The 24555-nt window shown below is 55.0% G+C and overlaps 1 protein-coding gene across 3 annotated transcripts in view; it reads right to left on the bottom strand.

The window, feature by feature from the left end:
• SMAD7 (SMAD family member 7) overlaps positions 1-24244 on the bottom strand; it is a 30028-nt gene extending 5784 nt beyond the window's left edge. The window contains exons 1-3 of one of the 3 annotated variants that reach the window (XM_020901518.2): positions 21986-24243; positions 20572-20625; positions 14861-14935 (exon numbers count right to left, since the gene is read on the bottom strand). In XM_020901518.2, the coding sequence (XP_020757177.1) occupies positions 14861-14935; positions 20572-20625; positions 21986-22601 (745 nt within the window). In that variant the 5' untranslated portion in view covers positions 22602-24243. Of the gene's footprint in view, positions 1-14860; positions 14936-20571; positions 20626-21985 lie in introns of all 3 variants that reach the window. The other 2 variants (XM_020901519.2, XM_070452583.1) reach the window with 2 other exon arrangements.
• Between the last annotated feature and the right edge of the window lie 311 nt (positions 24245-24555).

Here is a 24555-nt window from a genome sequence, read left to right as displayed (position 1 = left end):
AGAAAAGAAAAAACTGGAGGGGCAGAGAAAAGGCCAAGTTCAGGGCCTCAATGGTACCATGTCCAGTCTCCAGCTTAGGAAGGTGACCATAACGCCAGAGAGGCAGAGCTGTTCCAAAGCACCCAGGGGGATTCTGCGAATATCTGAAGTGAGGCCACCGCACCCGAGCTGGGTCCACACACAGAAGCGGTGCTGATGGGCGGGGAGAGGGGGGAGTCTGAATTTTCACGACAAGGATGCTCTTGGGAAACTGAGACAACAGAGTCACGGCAGCAGGCACCCACTGAGCCCGACGTGCCCACTGCCAGGGGCCGCAGGGGCTGGAATGCTCCTCTCTGAGAGGCACTTGGGTTATAAAGAAATTAACCTCTCTTATCCAACATTCTCGTTACCCAACCGTGGGATGGGTCTGCGAGCCACCACCGCCTCCCGCCCCGTCCCACCCCTGCAGTGGTCCAGTGGGGCAGGCAGCTGGGGATGGAACCCAGGCCGCGAAGGGCAACCCTGGGACGCAAACATGGCCACGCCTCGCCCTCTCAGGTCCAGGGTCCTCCCTCCTCGGGACTCCCGGCGCCACTGAGGGCTGCCTCATCCTGTCCTCCCCCTAAGCAGTCATCCCAAAGGTTAACAGCTCCCGTCAGCCTGGGTCCCCACCCTGGGCAGGAAACTGGCTGTTCTGAGAGCGGCCAGCCCACTCCAGGGACAAGGACTGAGATAGTAGTGCCAACCCATCCCATCCAATCTCACCCCCAGCACAATTAACGAAAAGTTTCTCACTGGTTTTCCGTTTTCAGGAAGCAAATGGCCCAAAAACTAAAGCAAACACATAAACGCTTGCTGCGCCGTCTGAGCTCAATCTGGGTTCTGGGGTCAGCTCTAATCAGCCACGTTCACAACCTCATCCGGAACTGGAGAGATGACGTCAGAGCCGCTCCCCTAGACTCTGGGGGCAGCAAAGACAGCTCTGGGGGTTAGCACAAGCTCCCCATGAAGGTTGAAACTAATTCAAAATGTTTCAGGTTAACTCTCAGGTACCCGGAAAACGCTGAGTCCAGACCCATCACCACCACCCCAAGCTCTTGCATCAAAGGGATCAAGAATGAATTCTGGCTGGAAGAAGGTAGAAGGAAAAAGTTGGATTTTTTTTCCTTCTCAGAGCTCGGCAATGAGGTTCTCCACTGAGGTGGCTGGACTTGGGGATGGGCAGGGGGTCCCAACGGCTCTCCTTCAAGGGCCAGGGCGCTTCTTCAGATCTCTGGGCCCAACCTCCCAGCCATGGAGTCAGACATCTCCCTTCAAATCTGCCTCCCAAGCTTCCCTAAAACGGGGCTCTCAGTAGTGGCCTCACTGGGGTTATGACAATTTGCTAGAAGTCAGGAGAGGTCAGGGCCTGGCCAGCAGCCACACCGGAGGTGCTCAACTCTTAGGGGGCGTATCATCTCGGAGGTTTTCCAAGTGCTCAGAAAATGCGGACCACACCTCACCCCACCCCCACCTCACCCCAAATGGGAGAAGGGTTCTGGGGTGACAATTTACACCTAGTGAGCAGTTACTATGTAAAGCCCTGCTGGAAAGGGGCTCACAGAGAGGGGACCCCGCGAGGCTGCATGGTGTTAGCATCCCGATGTTAAGGGAGGGGGAAGGAGGCAGGTGGAGGCACCCATCACCTGGGTTCAAGGCCAGAACACCGCCTTGTGTGAGCTGTGGGTGGGCAGCCACCTCAGGCCTCTAAAGCCACATCAGTCCTCTCCAAATGCCGGAGGGAAAAACAAGTGTCCTTCAGAGCCCACTTTGTTAACTCTATGCCTACTCTGTCCCCAAGTGCGGGGTCCGGCTCCCTCGCACCAAGAAGCCAGGAGTGAAAAGACTTCTTTGCCTACAAGCCATTGCTCTGTGACCTTGGTCAAGTGGCTTTGCCCCGTCAAGAGTCACAGTCTGACCTGCCCACACTAACAAGAAGGTGGGTGAGGGCCCCCCGTTGGCTCTGCTGGGCTCCGGCTCCACTGGGGGAGATTCAGTATTAAACAACACCGGTTCCATTTATTTTTACTACCTTCCGGAGAGTTAAGAAAATCACTTTGAGGAGTGGGGCACATTTTTGCATTTCATTTGCAACAATAAAACAAAATCCGAAAGAGATGGGAGTCAGATTTGGCCTTGTCCATCTCTAACCCAATTTTTTTTTTTTTCTAAGAGTTAAAAACTTGCGTTCTTCCTGTCTCTCACCACTCACTGCCCCCAGGAAGAAGTGAGTCCTCAGGGGAGGGTGGCGTGTATCACTATTTTATTTTCAATGCCCACCGGGCTTGGTGCCCTGAAGTTTCTCACTCATCATCACCCTCCTTCCTCCTGCAAACTCCCCGAGCTTACACACTTGGCAGATCCTGCTAGTCTCGAAGATTCGTGACTGTGCCTTAAAAATTGTGATGAGTAATCAGTTACTAGAGCTAAAATGTACTTCCTTGCTCCCCCACGATGGGCCCCAACCCCACCCCCCAGAGCTCCTCAGATGGCCCAAGTCAGAGGCCCCCCAGCCCAGGGGTCCCTCCTAAGAGCAGTGTTTTGCCATCAGAGGATATAATTGAGGGTAGTGCCGGGCAGGGGCGGGAAGCCACACATATCAAAAGCTCCCATCTGTCTCGCCAGCCGGCTGACTCGGCTTCCTGTGCCCCAGCCTTCAGCCATGCAAATTATAGCGTGTACCCGGCTGCCTGCCTTCTGAGGAGGCCAGCTCTGCTGGGCTCCCAGAGGCCTCAGAGGAAGGGTGTGGACTCCCAGCCCGGCCAACTCCATTCATAATATTTACAGTAAATGGGCCTCCCTGGCTGTTGGTTAGTGTGCATCCAGCCTCATCCTGCAAGTCTGAATTTCAAGTCTCTTCTACCCCACGGTGCAACGCCCAAGTCCCCACCATCACCCCCCTCCCCACATAACTCAGCAGCTCCCTTCAGAAAGGGTGTTCACACACTTGCACACACAGAGCCCCCCAGACCTGCACAATTGTCACCTGCTCACTGACCTGCTCCCCTGGGGGGAGGATCCTGGCCACTTCCAGGAAGACACAAAGAGGGGAATATCCCACAACTCTTACCCACCCCCATCCCCACCTGCAGCGGGTCCTGAAATTGCCCCCAAATTCAGCAGGAAGATTCTCAACTGGGGGTGCGCAACCCCTCACAAATGTGAATCCAACAAAAAAAGAACCTCCTCTTAAACCACCAGAAAGCCCTGCATTTTCTTCTTGTTACACACCACTTCTAAGTTTGCTAACACGTTCAAGAATCTTAACAAACACAGATGCAGAATAAGCCAATTTTCTGAAAGGACGCAACCCCCAGAGGTGTGGGGCAGTTTTTTGGTCTGATTCTGCATGTCTGGAGGCTCTGCTGGAGCTGCTTTGCTGTGGTCCTCGATTTAATAAAGCCCGGGGAGCCCGCAGTGACCCTCCAGGCTCCCTGCAAGGTATTCCAACCCCAGATGCTGGCCCTGCCCCCACCCTGTCCCCCACCCTGCTCCAGCTCAACTCTCATTTTTTTTTTTTCTACAGGGTAGAGAAACCGTCCGAAGATGTGGAAAAATCCAGCAAGAAACAAAAGTCCTTTTCATCCCTCCCCTCCCCCAGCTCCCCTTGTTCCATAACAATTATGAAAACTGTTGGACGGGATGGCATTTTGAACATTTACTGCATTCCGGCCAATAAATTCCAACGCTGGATCTGATGGAAAAGCCTTCCTCTCCGGCCAGCTCCCTGGCTCCCCGCCCCCTGCTCACTCCCAGCACTCATTCCTTCTTTCTTTACAACCCAACAGCAGGGCCAGGCCAGGGCCGCACTGTACTTGCAGGGAAAAACAACAGTTCGACAGAGAGGAGACAGTGTGCAGACAGGAAAAGTTAATCATTACTTCTGTCTGCCTCCGTAATCTAATCTCCCTGGCTTTGACACACTCACTGCTCAGCGATCTCAGCCCTTTCACCCCCAAAGCACCCAGGACACCTCCTAGCCTGAGCCCCCCACGCCCCACCCCTCGCAGGCCCTCCCACCTTTAGTCTCCAGTCCCCCCACCCTGGACCACCCTTCTCAAGGCCCCCCGCGGCTCTGTGCTGTGCGCCCCACATTTCAGAGGAGGCCTCCCATAAATGTAGGTCCCATCTGGCGTGGATGACTGCAGACCCAGGCCACCCCTCCTCCTCGACTGCACCCCTCAGTCCACCCCCCACCACCCCTGCCCCAGAACTCAGCCTCAAGCCCACCTGGTTGCTCCAAATGATCTGTGATCCATCTATGCAGACACACAAGTCAGGACGGCCCTGCCTCCAAAAACCGTAACCAACACAGAAAGACCACGTGCCCAGCAATTCCACTTCTGGGGGAAAAGGCCCAGCTTCTCCTAATCCTCTCTGGGTTCACCCTGCCTTCTCGAGTACACTGGATTCCACAGTGGGGGGTGCTGGGGGGAAGGACCCCAGGAAATACCTGCAGATATTGGTATGCATATGCATTTGTCTCGGGAAGATGATCCTTCTGCTTCCACTCATTCTTGAAAGAGTCTGCAAACCAAAAAAACCTGAAGAACTGCAATCTTTTTCTTCACCAAAAGAAGAGGCCATTAGCCACCGACCACCTCAGCAACAAGGGTCTCATTCTCACACACCTTCCAATCCAAGAACCCAAAATCACAGATCACAGGATGCAACTCGGTGCTGCAAGGGGCATGGGGACCAGGTCCACTGGCTTATTTTGTAGAGGAAAAAAACTACGGTCCAGGACAAAACTGGCTCCGCAAAGGCCATGCAGCCAGCTGGTGGCTGTGCCTCCAACCTCAGCCCAGAGGATGGAAACCTGGAGGGTGGGCACTTTCCCTCCCACTGTAATCTCTCCAAACCCCATCCCGGGCATCTGACAAATACTGGGGTGGGGGATGGGGGGCTTCTGAATCTCTGCAAGACCCCCAATGCCAGGTCTCTTCCCCAGGAAACACCCCCAGCGGGGCTTTGACTCTGATCCCACTGAGCTGGAGTTGGGGCCCATCTATTTTTAACAACTGTACTGTGCACCCAGATCACAGGAAGAACGCATCTCTTTGCTTTTCCCTCTGGGTTACTGATTAATGATGGGAGGGGCCGCACTGGCTGGGAGGCTGCCCTGGGGCTGGCAAGGTCCCCAGGCACTTTCTGAGCAGAGCAGCTCTTCCTGGCCCTCTCAAGCCCCAGAAGCTCGCTGAGCCTACCGGAGGAGGAGACCTGCCAACTTCAGAGACCGACCGCAAGGTGGGAAAGGGTGATGAAGATTTAAACTCCAGGTAGCAAGGCATAGTCCTTTCTAGGCTTAGTACTTTTTTGTTCCTGTTAACCTCAAGTTAAAAAGTAAAAAAACAGCAACACAGAAATGAGTAAACAGGAGAGCCACCAGTCCAGGCTTGGTGATCTGAGTCTAAAAGATAGAAACTCCCCATTTTGCAAGAGGGAAACTGGAGTTGAAATCCACCCTTCCCTTGCTGTCTGGGATCAAACCCCAGGCCAAAACAGCTCTTCCGACTTGACACAGGAGCAAGAACGAATGAATGAAACCAGTGAACTCCCAAGAAGCCGTCAGTCAGCCTCAGGGGAACAGCCAGGGCAGGATGCATGCGAACATGAAACCCCTTGGTAACTAGGTGTTAGATTACCCCGTGGAAACCCACCCGTAGGCGGGCCAGAGACTCTTAAACTATCTGGGAACTCAAAAATGGACTTGACCATCAGATTTTAAATTAAAAACCAAGTGTTGCATCCCCAGATGGTCTTCATGAGAGTCAAGCCCACCAGAGTTAGAAAAGGCAAACTCCCGGGCTTTGGAAACGTCCCACCTCCCCTGGGGCTGTAGAGACATAAATGCTACCATTCCAGATGTCCCCTGCCCCCACTGCATGCTCAGCTGTGCCCCCAGGTATAGCCAGGGTCTGGACTACAATCCTACCTCCTGCTATTACAGGCTGTTATCTCACCGTCAACAAGATGAGCGGGCAGCAGGGACAGACCCAGGAACAGGGGAGACAGACCTCTGTTTACCAACAAGCTTTGCTTTATCTCGGCTCTCAACAGGCTACACAATCAGAGCACAGCCCCAGGCCCACCCCTGCACCTCAGCTGTGTCTTACAACACCACCTCACCCCACAGCTCGGAAGCTGCCAAACTCTGTTCCAAGGACCCTCCACCTCACCCACCCCCTAACACCTTCAGACAGACCGTTACCCTCTGCAGAGTCCAAGAACGACATCCTTTGTGCCCAGCAGAGCCTGGCACACAGTAGGTGCTCAATAAATCACTGCTCAGTGATTGGACCACAGGGACACGCTGACTTCTCCCAAAGCAGCTGGTCCCCCACCGACCACCCCCACCACCACCACCCCAGCTTACAACTGGCAGGAGGCGGCCGGTGTGAACCCACCTATTTGGGAGGGTGCCTTCCAGGCAGGGGTCAGCCAGAAAGGCCGAGGCAGGAAGAGAGTCCCTGTCCTCAGCTCCTTCCCGGCCAGCTGCGGCTGATCCCGCGAGGTGTTTCCAAGCCAGGCGCCGGCCCGGCAACCTCCGTGGGCTCACCACCTGCCCGCAGCCTTCTGCCTTGGCGTCCTGCTCCATCTGGACACGCGACCCTCACCAAGTGTCCCACAAGCCTTTTACACACCCCCCGGGCCCTTGTTGTGTTATGAAAACAAAACAAAGCCCACTAAGGCAGAAAAAAAAAGCTGAGGGGGGAAAGGAGCAAGCCAGCCACACACAAACCTCTTTCATCCCGGTCTGCATCCTAAAGATGGCTCCTTGGCAGCCCGGGTCAGGGTCCTGTCCCATGTCCTGCCCCCGTCAGAGAACAATGACTCTGTCAAAGCGGGGGCTTAGAAACCCAGAGATGAGTAAAATGACAACTGTTTTCACACTCGGCACAACCCCACCTTCTCCACCGCGGGGCTGCACAAGCCCTTTCTGGGGGAAGCTACTGGGTGACTCAGGGCCACAATACCCCATGCCCCAGGGCAAAGCGCAGCTCCCGGGCACAGCTGCACCAGGGGAACTGTCGTCTGCCACCTCTTCTCACCAGAACCCCAGCACTAGACACTCAGGAAGCTAAGGCAGGGACTCCCTGAGCAAAATGAGGCTCCGAGCTTGTAAATAAAGACAGCCCCAGCCTTCCAGGTGTCAGGCACCATGGTCAAGGGAAGCCCACGCTGGGGTGAAAAGGCTATGGGCATCAGTAGATTCCTACCTATCCCCTGCCCCCCAAAATATGTTTGTGTGTTTTTCTTTTCTTTTCTTTTTTTTGCAAGTTAAAACTGAGCTAATGACACCGGGTGGGGCTCAGCATCGAAGAAGACTGTGCAGCCAAACCAAAATTCGCTTCCAGCCAAGAGCTGCTCAGCCTCACCACTTGGGGAAGGAAGCTGAAAAAGTCATGAAAGATTCTTTAGTAAACCGGGAAATAAGGCTGCAGTTAACATTTCAACTGAAGGTGACCCTTCTAGTAAAAAAATTTTTTTTTTAAATAATAAAAATCACATAAAGTTCTCAAACAGCCTCTTTCTTAAATGAAAATGGCCTAAAAGTTCTCTGGAGAGTGGAAAGAAAAGAAGGGGCTAGGAAAGAAACAAAACAAAACAGAACCCGGCTGGCCGCCTTGCAGCCACTATCTTCCATGAACCACTTTTCTCTGGAGTTCTTCTCATAAAAGGAATGATGCAATTTCCTGTCTTGTCCCAATATTTCCTGTTCACTTCCAAGGTGAAAGTTATCACCCTGGTTTAAACAACTGCCCTAAACTCCTTAGAAAGTTCCTATTTCCGTACAGTGCCCCATCCCAGTCACAAAGATCTCCCCATTTTAGAATATAAACCAAGATCACTGTCTACACCTCTGAGCCGGCTTTAAGAGAAAGCCTCGTTTTTCTCTATGGCAGCTGCTGAATCTACAGCCCCAGCTGCCCCAGAAAGTGGGCTAGGGGTGCAGATTCCCACAGGGAGAAGCGGAAGGGGGCTGGGGGCAGCACCCCGCCATGAGCCAACATGTTTAGGTAGAGCAGCCGCCACCAAGGGAATGTTGCTTTCTTGGTGTGTTAGCCACTAAATTGAGAACTGTGCCTCAGCAGTTAATAATATCTTCCCGCTGAAAATAGCCCGGAGAGGAAGCCTGTCTGTGACAGTAGGCACACAGCCAGACTGGGCTAGCCATTCAGTACTGCGCGAGAGCGATGGCTGGGCCAGTGGTGACCTCCCAGTGGCCACACTGTACAGTATCCTTTCACAGGGCTCCTGCAAAGCAGGGCTCCCGCGAGCCGCTAGCCTCCTCTTCAGCCCTACGGCCTCGGCGAAGGCGTCACAGGGACCAGAGGCTCGAGCAGCAGGCCCAGAGGAGGGGTCCAGATTGCCCAGAGAGGGTCAGGAGGGCCCCAGGCTTTGGGAGATAGCCCTTGCAGGGATGCTTACCAGACCCGGGGCCGCTCAGAGGGAAAGAGCATCTGGGGCAGAGAAAAAGAAGGGGACTTACTTCCCCTGCTGAAAGGTCAGCCGTGGAAAATGAGCCACAGGGAACTTTCCTGTCTCTCCTTTCTGCCACCAGCATGGAAAAGGAAAGGTTGAAAAATCACAGAGACAGGCCCTTGATCAATCTCCCCCACTCCCTGCACCCCACACCTCCACCCTGCAAGACCTCAGAGATGCTTTGGAAATAAGTGTCTGCCTCCAATAGCTCCCAGTGTTTTATCCTCCAGAGCCAGTGTTTCTTAGGCACTATCTCAATACCTGCATGCATATAAAGCTACCGCAGGTCACTATTTTTTAAGATTGTGGCAAGATTCACATCACATAACATTTACCATTAATGACAATGACAGCACCCGCAGAGCTGAGCATCATCACTACCGAGTTCCAGAACACCTTCCTCATCCTGAAAGGAAACCCTGTCTCAGGGTCACTTTTACGATGTCCTTCACTACAGTAAAGCCACCAGGAGGAAGGGGCAGAGTTGTCAAATTTCTTGCGGTTGTTTAGTTGCTAAATCAGGACCGACTCTTTGTGACCCCATGGACTGTAGCCCGCCAGACTCCTCTGTCCATGGGATTTTCCAGGCAAGAATACTAGAGTGGTTGCCATTTCCTTCTCCAGGGGTTCTTCCCGACCCAGCGATTGAGCCTACGTCTCCTGCATTGGCAGGCAGATCCTGTACCGCAGAGCCACCAGGGAAACCCCCTACCACCGAGCTAATGTCTTAGCTGAGAAGAGGCTTAACAAGCAAGATACTCGAATTCTTCACCAGAGGAGCACAGACAGAATCTGTGCACAGCCACCAAGGGAGGACACCAGGGAGAGTCCCCATGGGAACAGAGATCCTTTTACCCCCTACATCAGAGGCTCCCCAACTTGTCTGCACCTTAAAATCACCCGGGAAGCCTCAAAAAACACTTGATGCTGGGATTGTGCCAGCAGACTGTGAGGTGAAAGATCCCAGGGGTCCTAACGTGCAGGCAGTTCTGGAGACCCCTGCCTGTGCCTTTTTTTCTCCCACTGGCTTAAGACACCGGCTGTGAAGGGAGCGTCAATGTGAGCACTGTATGCAGGAGCAGTATCATGGGACAGTAACAGCAGCAAGGAAGAAGCCCAGGGAGCCAAACTGGGTCATGAATCCTTTGACATTTCTTGAGGTCCAGAGGCCGACAGCTGGGCTCTGCTAAGGCAAAGCCTACCTGGGGAGGGGGGGTTAGTGTCCCAGACTGTGGCCAAGAGATACACTGGAACCTGACCCTCACCTGACCCCCTCTCCCTCCACGGGCTGGCCAGGTTCTGTCTGGGTGACAGGATGCATGAGGCAGCGGCCCATCTTGTCCGGCCGGCAGGGCAGCCCCAATTTGCTCCAGAGACTTTAAACGCTGTCACCCTGCATTTAACTCCTGCCTGACTGCCTCATTCTTTCCAGGACAAAGGGAGTTTAACAGTGAGCCCTCCCCCAGGGTTGAGTGCATGACCTCAAGCCTTGCAGAAGAGGCCAAGAGTCTGAGCTGCTGTCTGTGACTGGTCTTCACTGGGTGTGCACCAGGTGAGCTGGCCTGGGCCTGAGTCATCAGGTTGGCACTAGGGGACATGTGGGTCCCCAGAGATCCAGACTGTCACTCCTCACAGTGGCGTGAAGGAAAGGGAGTGGGTAGATAAGAGGCTTGCTCATGGTCACATGGGCTGCTCCATCTGACAACCCCAAAGCCCATGCTCTTGGCCACTTGGATGAACTCAACCCACCCCCACCCCACTCCCCAAGGCATTAAAGACACCAGAGAAACCACAAGTTGCCTGTTCCCAGGCACAGGAAGGAGACACTGAAACATACACACACACATAGGCACCCAGGCCAAATTCCCAGTTTGCCATCACTGTTCCCAACCAGACAACAAATGCAATGTTATTGTTCCTTAAAAACAGGATGGAACAGTTTTGCCTGAGCTTCTTGGTTTGGGCCCAAGTTGACGGTGGACAGAGCCAGGACCACGTTTCCATATTATACAGGTGTTCTTGAAGACTCTCCTCTGTGGCTCTCAGAGACGCCAGCAGCCATCAAAGAAGAGGAAAGAACCGTTCCTGGAATGGATGCTGGCCTAAGGGCACTCCCATCACGAGAACTAGAACTGAAGACCTTGGCAAAGGAGTGGGCCTCCCCTGGGCTGGTAGAACCCTGTCTCCAATGAGCATGGTTTTGCACAGGCAAGAGAGGGCTCGCTCAGCCACCTCCCCCAGACACATCTGTACAAGGTCTCCACTGCCTCCCACCTCCCTCCTCCAAGTCAAAGTTGCTCAGTCATGTCAGACTCTTTGTGACCCCATGGACTATACAGTCCATGGAATTCTCCAGGCCAGAATACTGGAGTGGGTAGCCTTTCCCTTCTCCAGGGGAATCTTCCCAACCCAGGGATGGAACACAGGTCTCCCACACTGCAGGCAGATTCTTTACCAGCTGAGCCACAAGGGAAGCCCAAGATTACTGGAGTGGGTAGCCTATCCCTTCTCCAGTGGATCTTCCTGACTCAGAAATCGAACCAGGAATTTTCTGCATTGCAGGCAGATTCTTTACCAATTGAGCTATCAGGGGAGCCCTCCTCGAAAGTGGCACCATTTTTGAAGTTTTGCTTGCTTGCTAAGATGTTTCAGTCATGTCCAACTCTCTGTGACCCCATGGGCTGTAGCCTGCCAGGTTCCTCTGTCCATGGAATTCTCCAAGCAAGAATACTGGAGTGGGTTGCCATTTCATCCTCCATGAATCAAACCAGCATCTCTTACACCTCTTGCATTGGCAGGTGGGTTCTTTTACCATGAGTGCCACCTGGGAAGCCCCATTTTGAAGTTTAAATGATGATGAACGACACTGGCCTCCAATCCCTGCCCTTTACCAGGGAGGCCCAACCTGCTTCAGACATCAATATATGAAGGGTCTTCAGCTGAACAACCTAGAACTCAGAAGTGAGGCGGTATTCCTTCAACACCCCCACCTCCCTGCCCCAAATCAGGACAGCAGACAAGCTGAATGAAAGCTCCCCCGCCCCTCCCAAACTGCAGATGGAGGCTGCAAAGATGACAGTTTCAAACGCATGCTTTCAATTACCAGTGATGTAGAGAAAGCTCTGCAAGTAAATCCTTTCCATTTCCACCACCAAGCTGAACCCAGAAGCTTCCCATCGATGTCAGACCTCTCCAAGGTGGGGACACCTGGTCCAGGACGCATGCCAACAACAGGGTTTGTTCTACACGTCTTTCAAGAAGTACCACACCTACGATCACGATTCAGAACCAGTCCATAAACACTCCCCAGGCCCCAAGCACACATCCTCAAGGAGAAGCTGTCTGTCGTTCACCGACGCCCGTGTGAGAGGGACCCAGGCCCACCCCGAGCCTGCCCACGGGCATCTGCCCACTCATGTGTGTGTGCACGGGATCGTCTATCTGTACGTCTGCAGCCCACACACACGCGTGCATGCGCGCACACGCACGCACACACACACACACAACCAGGCACCGAGCAATCCATCTGTCTCGAAGAGCCGGCTGTCAGAAATGAAAGTACAATCTCCTGGAACCGAGTCACAGCCTTCTAAAAATGTGTGCCGTTTTCCCAGACTGAGGAAACTTGCAGGGGTGGGGTCTGTTTCGCCGAGTCCCAGAGGCCCAGGCCTGTGTCTCACCGGCCAGCCCTGCGCTGCGCGGCTGGAATTCCAACCTGCAGCCAGCGGGCCGGCTCCCAGCACTCCTGCCCGCCCACTCCCCTTCCTTGCAGGAAAGGGAAGGGCCAGCCTTGGAGTCACCCCGGCATCTCAGGAGGGGCGTGCCTTCGAGCATACCCCCCACCCCCACCTCTGAGGCACCACGTTTTCACACCACTGTTTTTCCTTTCCCTTCTTCCCCTGCCAAGAGAATCAAGCCCTGGCTCCCGCTGCCGACCTTCCTCCCGCCCTAAACTGAGCCCCATTCATTAAGCCCGCTCTCAGCCAGGGCAGGACAGGAAGGAAAACAGCACATGGGGGCCTGTGAAGGAGACACTCAGAGAGGTGATTTCCAGGGGGAGGTGGGGGCAGGGGCGTGTGGGCGCTTTTCCTGCGCCCCACCTTGATGCCCACTTGGCCTAGCCCTCAGCACGGCAGGCACGCCCCCTCCTGCCTTCTTCCCCTGCCTCATTCAGCCAACGCACCCCCTCACCCCGCAACTGGCCTCATCCTGGCCACCCCCACCCCTACCACCCCCCATGGAAAGATCAACTTCTTGGAAAGGAGGAGGTTTGGGCATTCTCCATTTGCAAAACCCTCCACCTTGGACCTGGGCCACTACAATCATCTTTTGCAGGGGGGAGTGGGGGGCGGGAGAGGGCATTCTCACTTCAGAGATGGGAGCCCTGGGTTTTCTCAGCGCCCATCGCCTCCCCTCCAGATACCCCCAAACCACTGGCAACAACCCAAGAAACAGTTTCTTCAATTTCCCCCCACAGCACATTATTAATAAACCGCTCCAACTCTGAACGGAAAGAAGAAAGAGCTCAAACTTTGAAGCCTTGGGAATTAGTAAATCAAGAGCTAAAATTCAAAACAAATGCTCTTTCATGTGGAGCCCCCCCATCACTTTTTTTTTCTTTTTGCAGTTCCCTTGAACCATGCTAGCCCTTCAGAGACAAGCATTCCTTCCTAGCAGCTCCTCATTCATCGAAATGGCTGCAGTTACTATGGGGGGTGGGGGCTGGGGGGGGTTCATCATTGCTTTACCCCCAGTTTGTTTCCAGGACTAGAAAAACTCTTGGAAGCCCACCCATCTCAGAAGGGGCTGCACTGTGACACTGTTTGGCTCTGGGGCTGGGAAAGGAGGCTGGTGGCCCAGGCTGGTGTCGTCACTTCCTCCAGCAGAGAAGACAGACAAGATGTTATCAAGAAGACAAACCTTCTGAAAAGACCCCTTTCAAAAGCTACCACTTCCCTTGCTTATTTCATGTGGTTCGGAGGGGCTGGGACTCCTCCTGCACATTCAGGATTTAAAAAATAAAACCATCTAACAACATCCTGAGCGCGCGATTTTGCCCAGACCCTTTCCTCCTCCTCGGCCTTCTTTCTTTCCGGAACCCTCTCAGCCTTAGAAAGCAGAAGAGACGCAACTCATACATCCCTGTATGTTCTTCCCTCCTCCACCCCCATGGTGCACGCTCATCCTCACGCTCCCTAGCCCCCTGCCCTCTCTGGGTTCCTCTTTTTTCCTGCTCAGCTCTCATTAGGAGCTTTGAATAAACAATACCCTCTGTCTCAGATAACAGCCAGAGTATATACTGTGCTGAAATCAAAACAAACAAGGGTCTCCCTGAAGACATTCTCGGCAAGATCAATTCCTGCAGCGGGAACTGGCTGGGAGGAACCGAGACCGACCGCTGACCAGTGAGAAGTCCCCTCTCAGAAGCTTTTTATAGCTTCCATCTGAGGTGCCACGATCCTACCTATGCGGATGTCCCAAAGGCAAATGCCCAGAACCCTACTGGATTCTCTTTTCTCCCCCAGGTTGCTTTCCCTCTTGTTTTAGCTAGTTGTTAGAAAATCCTGTGATGGCATGCATACTGGGGTGGGAAAAGCAGGTGGAAACAGGACATCTTTAGAACAAAATGGAAATGTCTCCCACTTACATTGCTAATGAGCATCTCCAAGTTTATCACTCTCTTCTCCTGTCTCTCAGGGATAGGGATGCTCGGGCTACCCAGTGCCCCTCACCCAATTCCATAACCCTCCAACCGGGGCAAATTCCAGGCCCCTTGCTCACACCCATGGGTCCTCAGGGACACCTTCCCTGCCGGCTCACAGTGTCAGCGCCTACCATCTGCAGTGACCCATCCATCCACCCCCAACACGCACTGTAGACTCCGGCCGGAAGCTCGACCAGGAGGCAGGATGGGCAGGGAAGCCCCGAGGTCATCTTCTCTAAATGCCCATCCTACACCCGGGATCTGTCCTCTACAAGTTTCCAAACGATGGATCCCCTCCTTTCAAGGCACCTGATGCACTGAGAGAGCAAAGAGAAGAGCTTAAACCCAAGAACTAAGAACACCAGAGTCACCAAGCGGAAGCCCCTCCAGCCGGGAGCTGCTTAACAACAACCAAGAAACACAGCTCACACCCTTGCGGCCCCCATTTCCACATCTATGGAGCGGCCCAGGACCTCGAGCTGAAGGGCGACGGGAGTCAACGAAGATACATCCAGTTTAATGCACATAAAAGCGCGGATTAACTCCAGACCAGCTGTGGCGGCAGAAGGCCACCTCCGGTCCTCCAAAATCTCCAATCATTTCAGGAGGCCTTGGAATCCCCGGGAAAATAAGAGAAAAGCGTCTCACCTGAAAGCCCCCCAGGGGCCAGATAATTCGTTCCCCCTGTTTCAGCGGAGGAAGGCACAGCATCTGGACAGTCTGCTGTGGATTTGAGAAGGAGAGAGAAATAAATACATAAATAAATAAATAAGTACACCAAGATTAATTTTTAAGCACATTCTGAGCAGCATTAAAGAGAAACCACACATTCCAAACGGCTGACTCCCAGCCGCGATGCTGATTATTAATGCGATGCTCAGGCTTTGCTACCCATCATGAGACAGACCACAGCACCTTGTCACCCGTCTGGGCTCCGGGCAGCCAGTTAATCATTCGTCAAGTCAGACTCGATCACAGACTGGCTGGAATTTTTTCTTTTATTGCAAGTCCTCCATTGAGGAAACCAGGTAGTCCCCAAGGTCAAACAAAGGAGGCCCGGGTTCCCTCCCAGCCACCTTTCTCGGAGAAAGATCAAGGGCATGGCCTCTTTGCTTGGATCCAGTGGCCCTCGCCACCACTCTCACCTGTTTACAGACACACTTCCCAGTTCCTTAAGAAAGGGGTGTTGGGCTGAAGGGACTGCGTTTCCCTTGCTAATAGCGGTAGAGTAAGTGCAAGAAAATCTCAAGTACAACTCAAAGAATCTTATTCATGTACACACCTGGGTGATGCCCCCTCAAGTCAAGAGAACAGAGAACATTCTCAGCAAGACTCCCAGCTCCTTCCAGACCTAATCCAAAAACTTCCCTTGTGTGGAAACCTTCCCAGGTAACCCCAGACCTGCAAGGTTCCCTGCCCTCCGTCCCTATAAAAATCTTTCTGGCACCCAGCACTTGCGGAGTTGCCTTCCACTGTCTTTCCTGATCTTTCACCTTCAGATCCTGTCTGCTTGAACTAGTCTATAACCTTCTCTTCAATGTCTCCGTCACCCTCCGGTGCTCAGCATAGTGACCTAAATGTTAATGAGAATAATGATGATTCCAGCTGAGAAATAGACAGACTCCACAACCTCCCTCCAAGCAATTAAAACAAAAAAATAATGGCTACGGACCACAACTAATTAGTCCCATGAAACAAAAATACACAAGACCCCATAAGTGTATCGGGCATCACTGCCAATGCCAAACTTAGGAAATCCACAGAGAAAAGGCCAGTCAGGAAAGGAGCATCCTGGCTCCAAAGCAGTCACACTGCGTCAGATGGTGCAAATCCCAGACCCTCCTTCTCCAGGTCACTAGCAGGACGTCCATGGAGTGTGCATTACCAGCTTCCCACTGGAACCGCTTAGCCAAGATGGCAAATAGGAAGCCAAGGGAAAGAGGAGCCCAGAGGCAAGCAGCCATGGTGCTTTCCAGGGACCTAGCAGCTGTCTCCATTCCCTGGGTAAAATGGGGCTGGGGCTGGGCCTGCCCCCCTCCCACCCCATCCCAAGTCTCAGGTTCTCTCTCTAATCCTGCTCTTGCATTCTCTCTCAGGTTGGAAGAACAACTTTCCAAGAATTCTTCTCCACAGGGGAAGGGTGGGCCGAGGAGTGGCAGCATCAGGCAAGGGAGACAGAAAAGACCGTGTGGGTAATCTCATTGTATCAGGGTAAAGTTTAATTCCTAACAGGAATATACAGTGTTACAGGATACACTTAATCAAATGGAAAACAATAGGGGCAGGCAGGAAATGGAGTTGCTGGTTAAAGCGTGTATACCCTGCACTTTCCAAACTACTCGGATGGCCTTCACCCTGATGGAGAGACAGGCTCCCCCCAAAATGCAAGACACCCCCACACATTTAAACACGATGACTTCTCTGCGGCCAGCCCCTGCTGCCCCCAGCTCTGGCTGGCTGAATCCCAGGGGCAAGGTGTGTTTCAAAGGAAGAGCCCGACATCTCGGGGTGGAGCTGCGACCGCGATGAGGGCTGTCAGCCGGCCTCAGATCAAAGGTAAGCCAGCTCCACACCGGCAACCACAAGCGTTTCTATGAAATGGTGCTCTGCCCTTTGTGCAGCGCCTTTGATCTCAGGAGGGATTTACAAACATTAATTAGGTCTCCCTACCACCTCAGTGAAGGAGCAAGGTATACCTGTTTGACATGCACCCAGGTAAACTGAGGCGTCACTGAGTAGCCCAAGGGGGCACCCGGTGAGCTGGGCCCTACCCAAGGGCTCAGCCCTCTCCTCCCCAGCAGGCCTCACTCTCTTCCCTGCAGGTAGTCGGGCTGAGACAGTCTTCAGCATCATCTAGGTCCTGCCAGGATAGTAAAGGGCCAAGAGGCCACACCTCCGTCTCTCACCCACAAAAGAGCTTCGCTGCGATAGCTCTCCCAAGTCAGGGTGTCAGCTTCTGCTGCTCCCCAGAAGTGCTGGGTTCTGTGGGAGACTCATTTCCCTCTCTCAGAAGCAAGAGAGCCCTTGAAGACGTGTGCCTGGAATGAGCTGCACAAGGGATACAAGGTGACAAAGCTGGGGACCCCCTCTTCTCTCAAAGAATGGTTTCCCCACAGCCAGCATTGTCTTGTCAACTTAGTTCTGAGCTTCCTAAGTATCATCTGGCACAGAGGAGTCCCGCCACCACCACTATACCCTAAGCTCTGCCCCAACCTACAGCCCTGGTTACAGAACAAACCAGTGCATCGGAATCATCAATGCATTTTAGGCAGGCACATCATCAGGCCTGTAGAATGACTGAATGAATGAACAAACCGATAAATGAGTGAATGAATGCATCATCTAATTGCTTCGATCATTTCTAGATTTAAAAACAGGCCTGGAAAACAGTGGCCTGAGTTAAAAAGTAGATGCAGGGCAAGGTCTCAGACTAGGCTTTGGAGGCCTGACCTGCCAAGAGGCACTGGTCACCTGGGTCCCTTGCCTAAGCAAGGAGCATATACCCAGCAACATCACCCCCGCTCCCACCCCAAGACATTCTTCAAATAGTTCAGACCTTCAGATACAGAGGAAACAGGAAACAGAGCCCACACAGCATCCCCACTCCATAAACTGGGATCTCATCCTAAAAGCCTGCTCTCACCCCTGGTGTGATGACGGTGGAGAGGTGCCATGATTTCCAAAAGCCTCATGTCACAGACACCCTGCTCCTTCATTCAGCCATGGCAACCGCCCGTTCCCAGAAGCTCCTGCTGACTTTGAACCACCTAGCACTCAGGTCTACCAAAGCCAGGCCATCCCAGAGGCTGCAGTGGAACAGCTTGAACCACAGCAAACTGGAACTCCCAACTTTTAGCCCTGGCATTCCTCCAAAGGCTTCCCTGGGGGCTCACTCCGTAAAGAGTTCGCCTGCAATGTAGGAGACCGGGGTTCGATCCCTGGGGCAGGAAGATCCCCTGGAGAAGGAACTGGCAACCCACGCCAGTGTGCTTGCCTGGGAAATCCCATGGACAGAAGAGCATGGTGGGCTACAGTTCATTGGATCGCCAAGAGTTGGACACGACTTAATGACTAAACCACCACCACCAGTTCCTCCAGAGGCCGCAAAGGGACCAGGCCCCAACCCCTCCCCACGGCCTCTGCCCATGCTGGACACTTCGCAGAAGAGATTCCCTTAGTTGTGCAACTGGTTAAGATTTTAATAACGTTCCATTGTAAACCTTATGGCTGGTTCTCACCTAGTAACCCAAGGCCAAAAATTCAACCTGGACTCGGAAACTTTACAATGTGAGCAGCTGATCTAAATTCTGCAGCCAAAAACTCTCCGCAATGTACAAGGCAAAGAGAAAGCTGGGGCAGCATCTCATCTGTGTGGCTGACCTCGGTGCCCCTGGCCAGTGCAGCCAGCAAAGCCAGCCCTGGCTGTCCTCCAATGTGCCAGGAGACTCCACGGGGGCTTTCATTAGCTCCCTGGTGTCCTTACAGCAGGATGGTACTTCTCATTACTCTTTTTTAAATTCCAGGGTTTGCTGGGTTTGGGGGGGGGGGGGGGGCTACTTTTCTGTTTGTTGTTGTTGTTGTTCTGTTTTACACAAACATTTTGGGTGAGTAACCAGCTGTCTGAGTTTCCGATTGGCAGGTTAATCACTTCCTATTGGCTGATCCGGACAACTTTTCTCCCCCTTGGAAATGGCGCATTCCTGTCTTTGTGGCTTCTCTGTTTACACACATTTTGCTACCTAATGTCAACACTTGCTAATGAATAAATATATCACTCCACTCACTGAAAATGAGGTCCTGGCCTAAGACGGTGAGTGCTTGTATCCGGTGGACAGAGCTATCCACTATCTCTGCAGGAAACCAAACAGAACGTGGGCCTTCTTTCCTATGGTTTTAGCAAGTCTCTCAGAACAGTTTCCCAGTCGTCTTTAAGCCTGGGGCCAAGATGACTGGGCTCTCTCTCTTTTAAGGAAAACCTCCACATTTGAAGACTACGGAAGGAAAAACAAAAAGCAGGAGAGAGAGGGCCCCTTGGAGAACTAAGCTCATAAAAGAATTCTTGAGTCTTGATGCCAAAAACCCAGTCAAGTTACATTCTTGGAGAAAACAGACCTTGGTAATCTCAGTTAACGTTTGTTACAAATACAGAGCTGGTTTATCTCCTCATTAATGACCATTTATCTGGTGTTTTGTAAATCGAAAGCAAAATATCATATGCTTCGCAGGCCACTTATTAGACAGGCACCAGGCAAGCAGCAACGCCTTCCGACTGGAGGGAGTGTGGAGTCAGGGAGGGCTGGCTGGAGACCATGGGCTTCGCTTACACCATTCATTAAAGTATTTAATTTAGGACAACGCCCCAGCAAAACTTTTAATTAGTGGGGGGAAAGGCCCAACAGCCAAAACTCATGAGGCGGAAGGACCTGTAGAATTCCAAGAGGAAAATGGGGCCCAACCCTTGATTTTTCCTTCTCCCAGAACCATGGCAAAATAAGACTGTCACAAGCACTGCATTTCTCAGGCACCGGTAGAGACCACAGTTACAACTCAGACTTGCAGACACAGGAACCTCCCCGCTGTAAGAAGGGGCTCCAGGAAACAAGGACCCATCGGATCTGCCTCCCAGCTTTGCGGTCCCTCCTCCCTCCTCCCCTGCACTGCCAGCCAGAAGCTGAATGCAGACAAATGCAACAGGGCTGGTGCCAGCCTCAAGTGGGGCTTCTGCCCTGGCTGAATGCCATCCAGTGACAAAGCGACAGGCAGGCAGAGCTATGCTAAACACTTTTATGGCCCCCACTAGGAATTCTGAGAAAACTAGGGGGGGAGGGAGTTGTTGCCTTTACTCCTTAAATTTTCTATTCTCTTGCTCCAAACCGAGGTCATCTTTACACTTTTCTAAACACAGTCTTCCTTCCCATCGGGCTCTCCAGTCTCCCCACTGATACTTCTGGCACTCAGAGTCTCCCACGTTTCCCATCACCCTGTCCCATTTGGCTCCCTAGACACTTCTGCATGGACCAGAGTCCACGCGTTGAGTTGAGCCAGCTTGGGTTATGGGATGCAAATACAAGAAAAAAAGGAACAAAATGGAAAGCATACCTAAGAAACATCTTTGCAAAAAGAAAAATATATATGTATACACACACACACACACACACACAACCTCCAGGTCCAGTCACAACAAAAAAAAGAAAAAGAAAAAAAAAAAATCCACCAAACTGCCAACAGAGGAAACCTATAACCACCTCAGGGCAAGTCCAGCGTCTCCCCAAGCCGCTGCCTAGACACACAAATCCGCGTTCTACAGCCTCCATTTCTAACTTAAGACAGGAAGGATATTTTTAAAATCAGCTACTCACCAGTTGGTTTGAGAAAATCCATCGGGTATCTGGAGTAAGGAGGAGGGGGAGACTCTGGAATTAAAAAAGAAAGAGAAAATAAAGGCCGAGCTCTGAGAGAGAGAGATAGAAACTTATGATAACAGAGGCATTCTTTTAGCCCAACTGTTTGTCTTAGCTGTGGGGGTTGGAGGCAGGGCCGCGAGGCGGTGATTGCCTTGATATTTAGCTGTCAGATAAACAAAAGAGGCCGCCTGGCGCCAGCCTCGGCGCGGCGCTCCTCCACGTCTGCGGCCGTCGCCGCCGCGCTCGGCCGGCCCGGCTGCAAACCGCCGGCTCGGCCGCCGCTCGGCCGAGGCCGCCGCACATCGCAGTTCACGGGGCGGGGGGCGACGAAGCCCCCCTCCCCCTTCGCGTCCCAGAACTTCAGACACTGCTCCCTCCGCCCCTCCGGCCCCAGCCCCGACCCGTCCCCCCGGGGCGCAGTTCATCTCCGCCACCGCCGCTGCGCCCCGCACCCGCGAGGGGAACACGGGCTTCCCCCTGGCCCAGCTCCCCCGGAAGGTGCACCCAAGGGCTCTGGGGAACTTGGATCGGTAGGCGCCCGAGGGGAACTCCGCCCCCGCACAAAGAGGCAGAGAAAAGGGATGCAATGGAGAAGCATGGAAGCCTACAGGAGGACCCCGGGGTCTCAACTGAGGAGCCCAGGGCCCAGCGCAGTAGTCTGGGGGCAAACCATCCGACGGTCGGTTACAGTGCTCTCTCTTCTGCGCTGATAGAAAGTAGGGGGCACCCAACTTCCCCTGATTGCCGGTTCTCTCTCACACCGGGCTGGCGGAGCTGGGAGCAGGTACCCAGCTCGGCCTCCTATCCTGCTCTCTCTGCCTCAAAACCCAAAGCTGCGCCGGCCAGGGCAGGCTCCTGGCCCCTTGCGCCCGACGTGACGCTCCCCCTCCCTTCCTAAAGGGGAGTCTTCCTCTCCAGCCTTTACTACCGGTTCTCCGAGCCTTCCTTGGCGGGCTTGGACCGAATCCAAATCGGCCACACACCGCAACGCAGTTCTCCTTGCGGGGGAGATGCGACCCCCTCCCCCCACTTCTCTCTACACCCCCTTGGCTGATCCGGAAATAACCCCATGCCTGCAGAATGTGGGCATGAACGAGTAGGGCCCTGAGCAACACACCCCCCCCCCCCCCGCCCTTGGGGCCACCGAGGAGAGAAAACTGGAAGGGAACCCCGAGGGAATGCCTTTCCAGTTTCCCCGGGTCCCCTCTCCACCTTTGTCCCCCAAATCTCCTCCCAGGAGGCAATGTACACACACCCCTCCGGCGAGGTGGCTACACTAACCCACAGCCCAATCGGGCTTTTCTTCCCCCGACCTGAGTGCCGGGGGGAGGGTGGGGCACGCGCGGGTGGGCGCGGATCAACTTCTTACCTAGTTCGCAGAGTCGGCTAAGGTGATGGGGGTTGCAGCACACCAGCTCGGGGTTGATCTTCCCGTAAGATTCACAGCAACACAGCCTCTTGACTTCCGAGGAATGCCTGAGATCCGGCCACCTGAACACTTTGCACAGCAGGAGGGGGAGCGAGTAGGTGGAGGGCGGCTGCGCCGGCTGAGAGCCGGCAGGAGCCCCCAGGCCCAGCCTGCAGTCCAAGCGGCCGGGCAACAAGAGGCACGCGGTGCGCGTACCGCCGCGGGACTCCACGGCCTGGAGCAGTAGCTCCAGCTGCCGTTCCTTCAGTTTCTTGAGCACCGAGTGCGTGAGCGCTTTCAGATCCGCCTCGCCTCCCCCGGCCGCGCCGGCGCCCGCGGCTGGGGGGTGGGGATGGTGGTGACCTTTGGCACCTCGCACCGCCTTGCCCAGGCAGCAGACAGCCCTGCCTGCGCCGCCGCCGCCGCCGGCCCCATGCGCCCGGCCGTCCGTCGCCCCTTCTCCCCGCAGCTCGCCTCCTCCTCCGCCTCCCCCCGCGCCCTCCTCCTCGTCCTCGCCGCCGGGCGCACGGCTCCTCCAGAGACGCCGGACGAGCGCAGATCGTTTGGTCCTGAACATGCGGGGCGAGGAGGCGAGGAGAAAAGTCGTTGGCCGGCTAAGGAGCGAACATGACCTCCGCACACCATGAAGAAGTCGGGCGCCGAGTTGGGGCAGCAGGCGCAGGCGACAGCAGCAGCAGCAGGGGCCCTGGCAAGAGCGGCGGCGGCCCGAGGGGCGCTCCGTGGCATGCGCCAGTCTCCCGGAGGCCGGAGCGCGCGCGGGGGCCCGGGGGCGCCCGCCGGGGCTCGGGGGCCTGCGCTCCGGCTGCCCCACCCCGGGCGGCCGGCGCCGTGCGCCGCTCTCGGGCCCCGGCGCACCCCGGAGGAACGCGGCCGCCGCTTCCCTGGGGGCGGCGAAGCCTACCCGGGTCGGCGCCTCCCCAAAAAGAGGCCCCCCCGCAGCGGCTCCCGAGTGTCGGGCTCGCCAGCCTCGGCTGCCTACATGGAAGATCCGCGGCGGCAAAAAACGAAAGGCGTTCGGCAGGGCTGCTGGAGGGAGGAAAAAGCCTCTTACCCCCTTGCTAAGCAACTTAATTTGGGGGTGGGGAGAAGCAGGCAATTAAAAAAAAAAAAGCAGGCACGCGATTTATTTTTTTCTTCTATATCCTTAGTAACCGGATCTCCTTGAATTCCGTGCACACGAAGACTCGGGGGAGGGGGCTGAGTGGACTTCACCCCACATGAGATGTCTGGCGAAATAAGGCTCTCTCAAAATCTAAGAATCAAACATGCAAAGCCCCAAATGAAAAACACCACCTCCTCACACCCCGGAGGTCTGGGGGCGTCCGGCTGGAGCTGGGGTTTAAAAAAAGAAAATGTTTACAAAGTAGAACGAGACGTTTGAGGGGTGGAAGAAAAAAAAAAACGTATCCACGAGTTACATCCCCCTTTTTTCCTTGCAGAGCCCCGCTGGTTTTCCTCTCCTTTTCTTCTGCCAAGAAAAAAAAAATCCTATATATATATTTTTAATCCACAGAAAGCTTTGGCTAGGCTGCTTCAATCCTTCGCATCTGGGTGGTTTAGGGGAGTCTCTGGCCTTTCCTCTTGCGCTCCCGGGGGCCCCGGTCGTCGGCGGGGACTTCCTTGGGGCTGGCGGGGGCGCAGGGGCAGAAGATGCTGCGGCGGCGGCGGCTGCGCCCCGCGGGGCTGACAGCGCGGGGGAGGGCGGCGCGGCGGCCGCGGCGGGCCCCTGGCGGGCGGCGCGCTCTCGCCCTCTGCTCTCTAGCGCGGGGGCCGCCGGCGCCCCCTCCCCGGGTTGCGGCTGGCCGCCGGGGCTCCCTGTAAAAGGCTGCTCGCCCCGACTCGGCTGCGGCGGCTGGAGGCCCCGGTTGTCCCTCACGCCGCCTTCTCCGAGAGACTCTCCTCGTCGCGGCCGGGAGCCTCCTCGTCCCCCCGTCCGCCCTCTCCTGGCACTCGGGTCCTTCTGCCGCCGCCGGGGGCTCGCCGCGCCGCACTCAGGGGCTCCTGGGCCGGGCGCTCGGCAGCTCGGCGCCGGCGGGCTGGCTCTCGTCTCGGGCAGCTCTCTCCGGCGCGGCGAGCGGACCGAGCACGGCGCCCGGCTGGCTCGGCTGGCGCGGCTCGGGGACAGGCTCCTCCGTGCGCCGAGCAGGCGAGCGAGTGTGCCCGGGGCTCGCCGCCTCCCGCAAGGCCTCCCGCCCCCGCCCCCTTCCCTCCCCCTTCCTCCCCTTCCCTCCCCCGCCCCCCAGCCGCCGCCGCCTCCTCCCCGTCCCCCCGCCCCCCCCCGGGCCCTCTGCTCTGCTGGTTCCACTGCGCAGTGGCGCGCCCGGCTCCGGCCTCGTCACGTGGCCGTCTAGACACCCTGTCGCTTTAAAAAAAAAAAAAAAGCGATTGTGTTTCGCAAACAACAGATCGGGTTTCTAAAAGCTATTTCTCCCCCAACCCCCGCTCACCACCCCCCGGCACCGCCACCCCCCCCCCACCCGCCCGGGTCTGCAGAGGGGGGACCGATATGG

This window comes from Odocoileus virginianus, chromosome 22 (assembly GCF_023699985.2).
Source record: "Odocoileus virginianus isolate 20LAN1187 ecotype Illinois chromosome 22, Ovbor_1.2, whole genome shotgun sequence".
Classification (NCBI taxonomy): domain Eukaryota; kingdom Metazoa; phylum Chordata; class Mammalia; order Artiodactyla; family Cervidae; genus Odocoileus; species Odocoileus virginianus.
This window is presented reverse-complemented; position numbering and strand designations above follow the sequence as displayed.